The 12,848-nt window shown below is 63.3% G+C and overlaps 3 protein-coding genes across 3 annotated transcripts; 1 reads left to right on the plus strand and 2 right to left on the minus strand.

The window, feature by feature from the left end:
• Window positions 1-116: 116 nt before the first annotated feature.
• On the plus strand, window positions 117-3,921 carry JCM10292_001360 (uncharacterized protein; the record flags this gene model as incomplete). Its single annotated transcript, XM_076650500.1, has 12 exons — window positions 117-233; window positions 291-421; window positions 530-659; window positions 733-818; window positions 874-974; window positions 1,035-1,252; window positions 1,760-2,022; window positions 2,083-2,358; window positions 2,419-2,485; window positions 2,546-2,997; window positions 3,064-3,411; window positions 3,471-3,921. The coding sequence occupies 12 exons, from the start codon at window positions 117-119 to the stop codon at window positions 3,919-3,921; spliced, it is 2,640 nt and encodes an 879-aa protein (XP_076503985.1).
• A 339-nt stretch (window positions 3,922-4,260) lies between these two features.
• On the minus strand, window positions 4,261-5,672 carry JCM10292_001361 (uncharacterized protein; the record flags this gene model as incomplete). The annotated part of the gene is made up of 3 exons (XM_076650501.1): window positions 4,261-4,467; window positions 4,840-5,093; window positions 5,411-5,672. 3 exons carry the CDS (start codon window positions 5,670-5,672, stop codon window positions 4,261-4,263), a joined length of 723 nt encoding a protein of 240 aa, XP_076503986.1.
• Window positions 5,673-6,119: 447 nt separating this feature from the next.
• CHD1 (chromatin-remodeling ATPase CHD1) lies at window positions 6,120-12,075 on the minus strand (the record flags this gene model as incomplete). Its single annotated transcript, XM_076650502.1, has 17 exons — window positions 6,120-6,561; window positions 6,618-6,675; window positions 6,738-7,535; window positions 7,601-8,449; window positions 8,511-8,659; window positions 8,724-8,930; window positions 8,991-9,235; window positions 9,303-9,472; window positions 9,529-9,597; window positions 9,669-9,777; window positions 9,840-10,453; window positions 10,541-10,861; window positions 10,916-10,969; window positions 11,025-11,315; window positions 11,372-11,453; window positions 11,516-11,542; window positions 11,614-12,075. The coding sequence occupies 17 exons, from the start codon at window positions 12,073-12,075 to the stop codon at window positions 6,120-6,122; spliced, it is 4,947 nt and encodes a 1,648-aa protein (XP_076503987.1).
• Window positions 12,076-12,848: the final 773 nt, after the last annotated feature.

The raw sequence follows: 12,848 nt of genomic DNA on the forward strand, positions 1-12,848 counted from the left end.
AAACTCGCCCGAACGTCTCGGACCGCCCTTCGCGGGTTCCCTCGCTACTTCGTCGCCGGCTTGGCTCATCTTCTCCAGATTCCGCTTCCGGCTGCCGGATCTTGATCGCCCAGCCGATGCCGTCCCCGCCCATGCTGTACGGCACCGCCTGGAAGGGCCACCGCACGGCGGCCCTCGTCGAGCAGGCCATCCGCGCTGGATTCCGCGGCATCGACACTGCTTGCCAGCCCAAGGTGCACTTCCATCGCCCGCTGTCACGTCTAAGTTCTGTCTGAAAAGCCGCGCGCCAGCACTACCACCAGCCTGGGGTTGGAGATGCCCTTGTGGCCGTGACGCAAGACGGCACCGTCTCGCGCAAAGACCTGTGGATCCAGACCAAGTACACGCCAATCGGCGGACAGGACCTGAACAAACCATTGCCGTACGACCCGAAAGCTCCCCTCGCCGAGCAGGCGCGTTGACCGCCATTCGAGTTGCTTCTGTCGCCAACGGTGTTGCTGAGGTTCCATGGAACGCAGGTCCGGCAAAGTTTGGCGACTTCGCTGCGAGAGCTCAAGACCGACTATTTGGATGCGCTCGTGCTCCACTCGCCGCTGCAGACCAAACGAGAGCACAGGGAAGTTTGGACTGCGTTTGAGAATGCGGTGGACGATGGCAAGGTTTGCTCGGCTTCCATCTCTCGGACTACACGTCTCACAAGCCGTGACTCGTGACTGAAGAGCGGACGCGTAGGTCCGCCATCTCGGCATCAGCAACATCTACGATGCAACTTACCTCGCCTGGATCTTCGAGACGGCGCGGATCAAGCCGAGCATCGTGTGCGTGTTCTCTCGTTTGGTCAGGTAGAAACGGGCCTGATGCTCTCGTCTACAGACAGAACCGCTTCTATGCCGACGTTGACTATGCGGCCGACATCTTGCCGCTCTGTGCCCAGCAAGGCGCGGATCTGCAGACCTTCTGGACCCTGACCGGCAGTGCGTACCTCTGCGACTCACGCCAAACACAGTCCTGACTCAGTTCCTGTGTCCGCACAGACCCGCAACTGCTTGCACATCCGTCCCTCGCCGCACTCGCGCGCGCGTACGAATCGCCCTCGCTTTCGCCCGCCTTTGCGCTCTACGAGTTCTTGATGCGCAGTGCGTCCCTCGCGCCCGGTGAGCGCGGGAGGGTCGTGCCGCTCGATGGGACAACGGATGAAGACCGGATGCGGCTGGCGGTCGAGGTGGTGAGAAAGGTCGAGGAGCGGAAGGACGTGAGTGCGGAGGTAAGGCGGGCGGAGCGGGAAGTCGAGCGGTTGATCTGGGGGTGAAAGGGAGAAATGGAGCTGTCAAAGCCATCGTGCCCTTTGCGATGCTCGTCTCCTTCCACATGACACCGGGACGAGGTCGCGCAGAAGGGTCTCGGAGCTGCCTGAGAGGCCGGTCTATCCTCGAGCGGTTCTGCTCGGGGTTCCTCGCAACTTTGGAACTGGCTCTCTGCCCTGAGTATTCCGCTTCTCAGGCAAGCAATGGTTTGGTGTCACGTGCAAATTACGCGGAAGCGGTGTCGCGCAGAATCGAGGATGAGGGGGCACAGGATCCCAATCTAGAGGCTAGACTGCTCCCGTCGGCGCAGCAACAGGGCGTGCGCTGTCCACGGCCTCCCAACCCAGCCAGCGGAAACCCAGCTGATTGAACCCAGGCAGCTCGAACTGATGAAGTCTTGCAATCGCTCTCCCTTCACCCACCGCGCTCATAGCGTCTATTGCTTCCTTGCACAGCTCAAGACCTGCGAAATGGACGAGGCAGGCCCCTCAGGCGGGCACCGTGCGCCTTCTGCCCCGCCCCAGCCCGCCGCTGCTCCTCCCGCCCGTCGCATCCGCCATGGCGCCCTCGGCCCCGCGACCGACGTGCTCACGCCTGCGCAGTACGCGCAGCACGTAGAGCAGGCGCTCGAGAAGGCCCAGCAGAAGGTGCAGGAGATCAAGGGGACGTGGGAGAGGATGGGTGCAGAGGAGAGCAGCAGGACCAAGGGGCGATGCAGGTGCGTACGCCTTCGAAGCTGCTGCGGGCCTGATCAGCTGACCTTGTTGCACCGGTGCAGCGTATCTGACTTGCTCGACGAGGCGAGCAAGCTGTATGACGACCCGTGGACCCGCCCCGACCTGCAGCAATGGGTCGAGTCGCGCTGGATCCCTTCGGCACCAAACCGCAAGAAAGGCGAGCACGACGTTGACGACGACGGGGCCGAGGACGGCGCCGAGCCGGACGTCGGGTCGCCTGTCCCGCTCGACAAGGTCGTCGGGGCCAAGCTTCCGGACCAGCCTGATTTGCAAACGGTGCTCGACGAAGCGGTCGGGACAGGTCTCAACCTCTACAAGTAGGTGCTGTCCTTCCTGTGAGGCGCTCAAGCCTTTGACTGATCGCAAGTGTCGTCCAGAGCGCCGCAAGTCCGTCCTTTCGCGCGCAAGACCCGCTTATTTGATTACAACGCTCTCTTCGCTCTCGTGCGCCCTCTATCTGCTACATGACCGTCTCTCCGGAGTTTGACTGGACACGATCCGCAGCGCCCGACTACACGCGACGCCCCGCCACCCTCGCCCGCCGATCCACTTGCACATCTCGTCTACACGATCACCTTCCACTCTCTGCCCGGCCCGAAGACAGGCCACACGCAGGCGCGCTCGGCCCGCCAGGTCCTCAAGTGCCTCGGCTCGACGACGCTTCAGCAGCTCCGTGACGAGCTGACCATCGCGAGCGAGACGGTGCCCGCTGAGGACGCGTTGGCACGGAACGGCGAGGACTCGACGGCTGGCGATAGCGCAGACGAGAACGAAGAGGCGGAGGATGACACCGCTCCGCGCCGTGTAGCGATGACGGGCACGTTTGGCGGAGGGCAGGGCGAGGAGGAAACGGAGCACGTGCGGTGGCTGGACGAGCCAATGCGGTCTGGCGCGGCCTTCGTGGCTGAAGGACAGGTGTACGGGGCGAACGAGGAGGGTGTGCTTGACTACGCCGAGTGCGCTGCTTTCTTCCGTTCACTGCGTCGCCATGGCACTGATTCTTCGCGCCTCTGCGTTCCCAGCTGGATCATCGAGTCGGTTGACGAGCTCAAGTGGTCGGAGACGGCCGTAGAAGCGGTCAAGAACGATGCGGACACCGGAGCAGACGCCGCTCCGGAAGACCTTCTCGTCGACCCGGCGCTCCTCGCAGCGGGCGCCGCCAACACAGCGATGGCGGCTGACGATGGAGCGTTGCCTGCTGCGTCTGCGGCCGCGCCACAACGTCCAACTCGCCATGTCAAGCCGGCACTACAGAAGGGCGCCCCGATTCAGGACGCCAAGCTTGGCGCGATCCCGCTTCGAATTGGGCAGCCATACCTCTTCGTTCAGCAGGGCAACGCCGAACACGTTTGGACCGTCGACGAAGTCCGGTTCGTCTTTCATCGCACTCGCCCGTGCGCAGTCTCGCTCACACGCGCAGTCACCGCAGCTACCTTCACCCATCCGATCCCGACCCCTTCCCTCCGCAAGGTATCAATCCTCGCTCGAACGCCTACAAGCATTTTCGATGCCCCTACCCGATTACGACGTTCCTCTCGCGCACGGCGTCGCAGCCCAAATGCCGCCTCTGCGACCGCGACCCGGGCGTGTTGCACGTCCTCGAGGACGAGCTCGCGGGCGAGACGCCTGCCGTGCTCTGCCGCACATGCTTCGAGGCGCTGCACCCCGTACCGAAGGAGGTGAGACGGAAGAGGGCTGCGGCGGAGGAGGCGCGCGCTGCCGAGGAGGCAAAGAAGGTGAAGGGCAAGGGAAAGGCGAAGGCGAAGGGCAAGGCTGTCGAGGAGCCAAAGGACATGCAGCAGATGGCCGAACCGGTCCCAGACGATGAGCGGGAGGGTCTGGAGGGCGTTCAGGTCGTGCCGCTTCTCGCAGGCTCGTAGGACCAGCTCTTCAATGTACCGGAATTGAGCTGTTTGAGCGCAAGTTCGGCTGCGTGTCTGCAAATTTGAGCAGAGCGAGCAGGACAAAAGCTGGTGGTGCGTAGTCGCGAAAGGACGTTCGCAAGACACGCAAAGACTTTTTTCCCTCAGGCCATCCACTGCCGCGTATGGTTCCTCATGCGATTGTCACAGATCATGCAGTACGCTTCCGTCCCGTCCCTGCCACCGTCGGCACTCCGTGTCCGTCGCGCGTCCTCTGTCAAAGCGAATCGAGGATTTGCCGCTCGCGCACCCTTGTCAACGTCTGCGCAAACTCTTCCATGCCCGCCTCGTCGCGCGTCAGGCGGAGACGCTCGAATTAGCCCTGTGCCACTCGAGGACGTTCTGCACGGCGTCTGAGCGGGGCGCAAAGACGTCGAAACCATCGGTCAACGCCGGGTCCGGTCGGAAGAATGTCAGGTCGGGCGGGGCCGCAAGCGTGACCCGAGTCGTGCACTGGCCGTCGACGTAGTCCGATGGGTGGTAGGGGAAACGTGACAGGTGGAACTGCGTCGAAAAACGGATGTCGAGCGTTTCAACGGATGGAGGAATGCGAGAAGGCGCGAGCCGGCGCGCGCTCCAGTCGTTCAGAGAACGTCTCGTAATGACGACTGAGATGTGACGTAACGATGGAAAGTTCCGGAAGTGCGGAATCGCAGGAGTCCGGCCGCGATAGCTCAGGTGGCGCAGGGAAGAAAAAATCGGAGGACGAGCCTGACTTGGCTCAGGATGGGCGACGATCTCGCCCGTGTCCAGCTCGAGGTCCTGAAGTCGGGGAGCGATGGTGTCGGCGAAGTGAAGCGCTTCTTCTGGCCGACCAGCCGGATTCAGCTCGAGCGTCAAGGTCCGTAGTCTCCAGAGCCGATGCTCAGTGCGGACACTCAAGCGAATGCGCTCGACGCCCTGCAGTTCGAGTGAATCGAGATGCCGGAGCTGCACGAGCGCGGCAAAGAAGGAGTGCTTGTCGTTGCTCAGAAGCGCGCCCGCGTCGGACAGAACAAGGCTCTGGATGTTGGCGAAGGATCCGCGCTGGACCAAAACGTTGAACACATACGTCTTGATGCGTGGCAGCACCTTGAGCTCCGTGATTTGCGCAAATGCCGTCGTGCACGAATTGACGAAGTGAAGCCAATCTGGGTTCAGGAAAGACTCGAGCCGATCGGGAACGCCTAGACCATCGTACCCCCGCGAGGTATAGACTTCGATGAACTGAACGTCGAGAGAGACTGAGCGGAGGTTCGTGAGCTTCGAGATGGCGGAGGCGAGGGACAGGTAAGAGCTCGACTCGTCCCGATCGATGTCGAGATCAAGGTGGCGAATGAGATGAGCTTGCGGTCGCTTCATCACCTTGCGGATGAAGTAGGCCTATTCGAGCTGGTCGGTGCTTACGTGCTGCGTACGAAGGTCAGAGCGGTGTCAGCACGCCAACGGAGCGCGGCAGAGAGGGCACAGCTTGCCTCGTACAGGTGCGGCAGCGCGACCTGGCGCAGCTGCTTATTGACGAGGCTGAGGGCTTGTACCCCGCGCTCGTAGAAAGGGGAGAAGCGACCGGCAACGACGTCAACGGGCCAGACGGGGGCGTCGTCGCGGTACAGAGGGGGCGGCTCGGCGATCTCGACGTCGCCTTCACAAGATTCGAGATCTTGCTCCTCGACGAGGCGGACGATCTCCCTGAGCAGCTCGACCGGGAGAGAGGAGAGCGATGCAGTCATCTGGAAGGCGGGAGACGGAGAGAACACTCGAGCGGAGCGATGCGAGGGGCAGAGCGCAGCGTCGGCAAGCTCGTTAAGTAGCACTGAGACTGGTCCAGCAGCACAGTGCGTGGTCTAGCCAAGCACGAAAGTAGGAGGGAGGTGAGAGCCTCGTCGCCGCGTCGACCTTGGGTCGAGCCCAATCTCGCTGGGCCCGCTTTGTCTCTGCATCCCACCTGGTCGCAGATCTAGACCCACCGGCCGCATCGTAGAGCAGGGCGATGCCTCGCGGGAGGCGTAGGCGATGCGTCAAGGGTTGCAAGGTATCGACAGAAACGGTGCGACTCGTACAAGCAACGGGAGGGGAGGGGTAGTCGACACGGCGCGAGACAGAACGACAAGCTGTAAAGACCACGGCGAGAAGGCAATGCGATGGGGAGGTTGGCGGAGAAACGCGGGAAGAGGCAACTAGTACCGACCACCGCCATTGTGAGGGTACGAGTGTGGCTGTGGAGGCGGATACGAGTGCCCGTGCTGCGGATAGCCCGAGTACTGCGAGCCGCCACGCGAGTGGGGTGGCGGCGGACCCTGCTGGTGCTGGTGCTGGTGGTGCTGCTGCTGGCCGTACTGGTTCGGCGTTCCGCCACTGCTGTACCCACCCGGCGACTGCGAGTAGGGCGAGCCGGCGCCATGCGGCATTGGCGGAGGCGGCGGCGGAGGATGCGCGTGCGAGTAGTGCGGTGAGGCGGAAGGACCTGGGCGAGCGGACGGGAGGCGGTTGAAGGACGGCAGCTCGCTGTTGCTCATCGTTCTGGGCTTCTTCGCCGGCGGCTCCTCTGCGCGCGGCTTGCTCGGGCCGATCGCAGGTGACGGTGCTGGCGAATCCTTGTTGGCGAGCAGCTTGTCGTACCTGTCTCGTGGTAAAGTCAGTCGCGGTGCGGCGTTCGGCAGGCGGATGAGACGCACATCTCGCGCAGCTTGGACGACGACACTTTTGTCGGCCAGAAGAACGTAGCCCATTTCCCTGCGGACAGAAAGGTGCGTCAGCGACGCGAGCACAACGCGGCGGAGGAGCAGGCAACGCACAGAGGTGCTTGCGCTTCTGGTCGCGCGCCGACTTGCTCTTCTCAAAGCCAGCGACGACTTCGATGCGAGCGCCGATCGACCCGAGCGTCTCCTTGAGGAAGAGGAGCTTTTCCTTCGGGTCCGTGATGTCGCCCGACTGCTTGAGGCCCTTGAGGTCCTTCCTGACGGGGCGCAGGATGTCCTTGCAGTCCTCCTCATCCATGCTTGAGTATTCGGAGCCGTCGTCGTCAGAGCTGGAGTACTCGGGCGTCGCTTTGCGCTTCGCCTTGGACTTGGGCGCCTTGGCCAATGCATCAGCCTTGGACGACGACGCGGCAGGCGTGGACGCCTTCGAGCCTTTCACCGCCTTGGGCTTCGACTTGGAAGACATCGAAGCCGATAGCGACACCGAGTCGACCGAGCGCTCCTTGGACGGCTTCGGGCGCGGCGCCGAGCTGCCCGCACGAGGCTGATGCGTCTTGCTATCGCCCGATGGCGCGCTGCCCTTCGACGCGTTGTCGTGCTCGCGCAAGAGGTGGCACAGGTAGTCGGCGCGGCGCACGAGGTGGATCGAGTTGGGGATGCGCGGCTTCTGATCGTCCGAGGCCTTGAGTTTCGCATCCTCCAGGAAGAACTTGTCGGAGAAGCCAAGCGTCTCGTCCTTCTGCATGACGTCCCAGCATCCGTGGCCGTACTTCCAAACGCCGACGAGGAGCTTGGCGTCATCGTCGACGCTCCACGGGCAGTTCCAGGCGGACGTCGACTTGACGTTGTCGACGGGAAGAGCCCACTTCAGCGCATCGGGTGCCTTGTGGAGGTCTGCGTGGAACATGCCGATTAGTGTTCGTTGCCGTGGACGCGATGGGCTTTCGCCGAGAACGCACAGGAGTGAAGAAGCTTCAGCTCGTCGGCACGCTGGACGATGGTCTCGGCGTTGAGGTTGCCGACGTTGCGAAACTCGACAAGGACAGCCTGGTTCTTGACCTTGGCGGTAATCTCCTCGCCAGCGACCTTCATCGCGTCGAGCTTGTCGTGCTTCTTCTGAATCTCGGCGCGGCACAGCTTGAGCAAGTCGTCGACAATCTGGGTCACGACGGCGCGGCTCTTGCCCTCTAGGCGTGCGTCCTTGACGATGGCGTCGTAGCGGTGGCGAATGTCGCCGAAGCGGGTGAGGCCGCGCACGAGCGTGCGGATGTCGCGGTCCTTGAGCTCCATGGACCGCTGCGCCTCGGTCTTGCGCGGCGCTGAGGGCTTCTTCGACTTGCTCGCCTTGGGCGAGGACGGTGGCGACGACTCGCGCGAAGCCGGAACCGGCCCACCGTACGCACCGGGCGCAACCTGAGCGGCGGCGCGGCGCGTGCTCTCCTCCTGCGCCTTCTTCTTTTCCTCCTCGGCGAGGAGCGCCTGCACGCGCTCGCGGTCCTCGGCGGGAATGATATCCTCCCACGACGTCATATCGGCCTTGACGTCCTGGACGGCAAACTGGTTGAGGAACTCTTGTCCGCCGAGCGACGTGCCGGTCGGCGCCGTTGCCGTCTCGTACTCCTCGGCCTTGTTGATCACGTCGTCGAGATCGAGTTCCTCGAGCTTGGCTTGCGCGCCTTCGGACTTGAAGATGTTGGCCGCGCCGAATTTGAGGATCGAGGCGAGCTCCTCCTTGGTGTAGTTCTCCGGCTTGGTCGGCGCGGCGTTCTGCCCGAGGTTCTTTCCAGACGTGTCCATCTGGTTGACGACTGTAGTAAGGAAGCGTAAGCTTGGATGCAGGCGAAGTTGAGGTGGGAGAGCGGTACGCACTGGCATACTCGAGGATCATCTTCTTGCGCGCCCGCTCGAGCACGTCCTCCTCGACCGTGTCTTTCGTGACGAAGCGGTAGACATTGACGTGCGACTTCTGCCCGATGCGATGCGCGCGCGCCATCGCCTGGAGGTCGTTTTGCGGGTTCCTGCAAGCCAAGGATAGCACGGTCAGCGGACACGCTTTCGGGCTTTCGGCGAGGCGGGCCTTACCAGTCGCTGTCGAAGATGACGACCGTGTCGGCCGTCTCGAGGTTGATACCAAGTCCACCAGCGCGCGTCGAGAGAAGGAAGACGAAGTCGGGCGAACCAGGAGCGTTGAAGTGCTCTATCGACTTGCGGCGGACCTCGGACGGGACCGTGCCATCAAGGCGCTGATAGATGTAGCCGCGGTGTGCGCAGAAGTCGGACAGAATGTCGCTGCGCGAATGGGAGATTGGTATCTGCCGGACACTTCGGGGAGACGAGCGCGAGACGTACAGCATGCGGACCATCTGGCTGAACACGAGGACGCGGTGACCGTCCTGCTTGAGTCGCGCCAGCAGCTTGTCGAGGAGGACCATCTTGCCCGAGTTCATCACGAGGCCCTTGAGCGTCTCTTCGCGAGAATCGGTGCGCGTCTCGGCGCCCTCGAACAGGTACGGGTGGTTGGACGCCTTCTTCAGCTCCATCGCGATGTTCAGAAGCGAGACGTTGTTGTCGGTTCCGCTCAGCGCAGAGTAGTTCTGCGAATATCGCCCGGCGAGATCAGCTTGGCAGGCTAGGAACAAGGCAGTCCGGAGAATACCGTACCCTCGTCAGGATGTTCTTGTACCACCACGTCTGCATGTTTGACATCTCGACGCGAAGAATGCGCTCGCTCTTGGTCGGAAGCTCCTTGATGACGTCGCGCTTGAGACGGCGGAGCATGATGGACTCGAGCTTGCCGTGCAGGTCACGAATCTTGGCCTCGTTCTCCTCGTCTGCACAAGTGGGAGGTCAGGTCGTCTGCTCTAGTTCAGTAGAGACCAATACTCACCGTTGAGGTCGAAGTCCCCCGCAAGCTCGAAGCGGTCCGGGTGTAGGAAGTGCATGAGGGCAAGAAGCTCTGCGAGCAACAGCAGGCGAGACGCATTGTCAGCACGAACGCGCGAAAGGCGGTGAAGCTCAGCGACGTACCCCTGACGTTGTTCTGCAGCGGCGTGCCCGTGATAAGGAGCTTCGCGTTGGCCGAAAAGGTCGCGAGCGCCTCGTACAGCGCCGACTCCGAGTTCTTGAGGCGGTGAGCCTGTACGAGCGGAACGTGGTCAGGGCGGCGACAAGCGAACTGGGGCAACGAGCGGAACGCACCTCGTCCACCATGAGATACTGCCACTTGAGCGCGCCGAGCTCGGCGCGGTCCTTGAGCGCATACTCGTACGTAGTGAGGAGCACGTTGAACTTGGGCTTCTTGGTCGTACCAAACTCGTACTCGCGGATGAGATCGCGGCTCGGGGCATTGCCGATGTATGCGATCGTGTTGAGGTCGGGCGCCCAGTGCGCGAGCTGCGCCTGCCACGCCGGTAGCGTCGAGAGCGGGACGACGACGAGGAAGGGGCCGTACTGCTGCTGCTCGTGGAAGAGGTACGAGAGGAACGAGCACGATTGGACCGTCTTGCCGAGACCCATCTCGTCGGCGAGAATGCCGTTGTCGCCCTTCGACCACAGGTAGGCGAGCCAGTTGAGACCCGTCATCTGGAAGTCCTTGAGCGTGCCGCACGACGAAATGTACTCGGGCTCTGCCGTGAGTTTGGTGAACTTGGGCCGCGTCTTGCTGTAGTTGGCGCTCTTCGACGGGACGCAGACGCTCGAGACACGCGCGAGGTACGCCTCGATAGCGTCGGGTGCGATGCCGTGCACCGTGTCGTGATCCTCCCAGGTCGAGTCGGCGTAAGCCAGACCCTTCCACTTGACGAGATACTCGACTGCGATGAGCGTGGGACAATGTCAGCAGGAGTGTCGGGACGGCGACACATGGCATTGATGGTAGCGGTCGGACAGCCTAGACGCACGGTGGTCGTGGTCGATGTCGTCGTTGGCGGGAGCGTCGCGCTCGGCGATGATGCGCTCAACGATCTTGTACGTCTCGAGCTGCTCGGCCTGACGCTCGCGGTCGAGGTGCACGGCCTCGAGGTCCTCGCGACTCAGCGTCGGATCGTTGAGGAGCGCCTGCTGGGCGTAGAAGACGTTCTTGATGTAGTTGTCGAGGCGCTTGAAGCCCTTGAAACCCTTGAGGTGCTCGTACGTCTCCCAGGTGTCGTGGATGTGGCTGTACTCCTGCCACTTGACGAGGAAGCGCAAGTTGGTATGCGGGTCGTCCTTTTCGTCGTCGACTGCGTGACGATCGTCAGAGTGTATCGACTAGGGCGATGTCCAGCGACACTCACGGTGCTCTTCGTCACGCTTGTGCGCGAAAATGCCGTCGATGGCATCGCCGGTGCCTGCGTACAAGCGCTGTCAGCAGATTCTCGGAAGACACAAACAGCCTAGACGCACTTTGTTCCTCGTTCACCGGCGTCTCGTGCTCCCACCCATCGTCGGAGTACTCGTCACTCAGGTCCGAGAACATGTCGGCCTCGTTGTAGTTGGGCAGCGCCTTGCCGTTGCGCGACGAGACGCGCGGGAGCTCAAAGTCGCGCTGCGTGCGCTTGCGCGACCCAGACGCGGCGGCGGCCCGGCGCTTGGGCGCGCGCAGCGCCTTCTTGTTCTGCACGTAGTCGCCATCCTCGTCCTCAGAGTCGTCGGCGTCCGAGTCACGATCGTCGTAGCGCGGCGTGCCGACAGAACCTGCAGACCGACAGCATGAGCGATGAGCGGCAACGGCAAGGGGAGGTAGAACGTACTCGCGCGACTCTTGCCCTTGACGTTGCGACGTGGGCGAACGGACGAGTCGTCCGACTCGTCCTCGTCCTCGTCGTACGTTTTCTGAACATGAAGAAATGGGCAGTCAGCGAGGAGGGAACCACAGCGTTGACAGATGAAGGCACCTGGACGCGAGCAGTCGACGCGCGACCCTGCGAGGTAGCACGGAAAGCGGGTCAGCAAGAATGCGAGGAAAGTAAGAGCAGGGGCGAGAGCAACGCACCGACCTCCTCAAACCGTACAGGTCCGCGTCGAGCGCCGCGATGTCGAGCTTTCCCCTCCCGCGCTTCGTCCCCCTCGACTCGTCGGCGTTACCGTTCTTCCTCGCGCGGCTCGCATGGCCGGGCGCGACGACACCGTCGGACGAGCTCGCGTCGCCGCTGGCCATGTCGTCGTCGGACCCTGCTTCCGCGTCGTCTTGCTGCTTGAACTCGGCGTCGTCCGCGTCCACGTCTTCCTTCTTGGCCGTCGAGACAGCCGTGCTCGGGCCGGCAGCGTCTGAAACTTCGCTCTCGGACATGGGGGTGTCCTCCAGCGCCGGCTCGTCCTTGACCTGAACCTCGACCTGCTGCTCCGGCTTGATCTCGACGGGCGGCGGGACGGGGATGCTCGCAGCGTGCGGATTCGGGTCACCGACGGGCGGGACGACCGCGAGCACCTGCTCCTGCAGCAGAGCCGGGTCCATCGTTCCGAGCGAAAGGCGGCGGATCGGACGCGACGAGCTGAGAAGCGACCAAGCGGAGCGGCGAGGCTCGGTGCGGCTCGCTAGGGCACTCGAAGGGTCTGTAGACGGAATCAGGCAAGCGGCGGGTCAGCTAGTCTGGTGTCCGAGCGTAGTGAGCGCCCGCGAGGACCGACGGCGACGGCGGGTCCTGCGGCTGCGGAGGCGCGCCTCGATCACGCCTCGCGCGGGGGCAAGAGTCGCACAGGCTCACAGAGTGCGAAGAGGGCTCTGTCCTCGTGCTAGACAGGCGGGGCGCGAGGCGGGAGGGCGCGAGCGAGCGCCGCGGGAAGCTCGTCGTCGTTCGCGGGAGGGAGAGCGAGAGAGGCGACGACGACGGCGCGCGAAGCCCAGGGGCGAGTTTTCCCGCGCCCTGGCGCTCGGAGCGTCGCCAGAAAGCTTGCTGGCGGACGCAGACTCTCGTAGGGACGCTTGCACGGCTGTCAGAGACTGGTCTTTGCAGGCTAACTCGACGCGGAGGCGAAAGCGAGGCGAGAGCGAGTGGGAGAGAGGCGGGAGGAAGAGGCGAGCAGGGCCGGCCGGTGCGCAACGACGAGCTGACGACGCCGACGACCGGCTCGAGCCCGTTGCGGGCCAGTAGCGCGCAAGACGAGCCGGCGCAGGATCGCAACCCATCGCGCCGCACTCGAGGCCATGTCGCGGGCGAAGGAGGACCGCAGAGTCAGGCGGACCGAGCGCGCGAGGGCGATGACGACGGAATGACGACGATGGCGACC

The sequence above is a fragment of the Rhodotorula paludigena genome (genome assembly GCF_050403205.1).
Source record: "Rhodotorula paludigena JCM10292 DNA, Rt_paludigena_JCM10292v1_ctg36, whole genome shotgun sequence".
In the NCBI taxonomy this organism is placed as follows: Eukaryota; Fungi; Basidiomycota; class Microbotryomycetes; order Sporidiobolales; family Sporidiobolaceae; genus Rhodotorula; species Rhodotorula paludigena.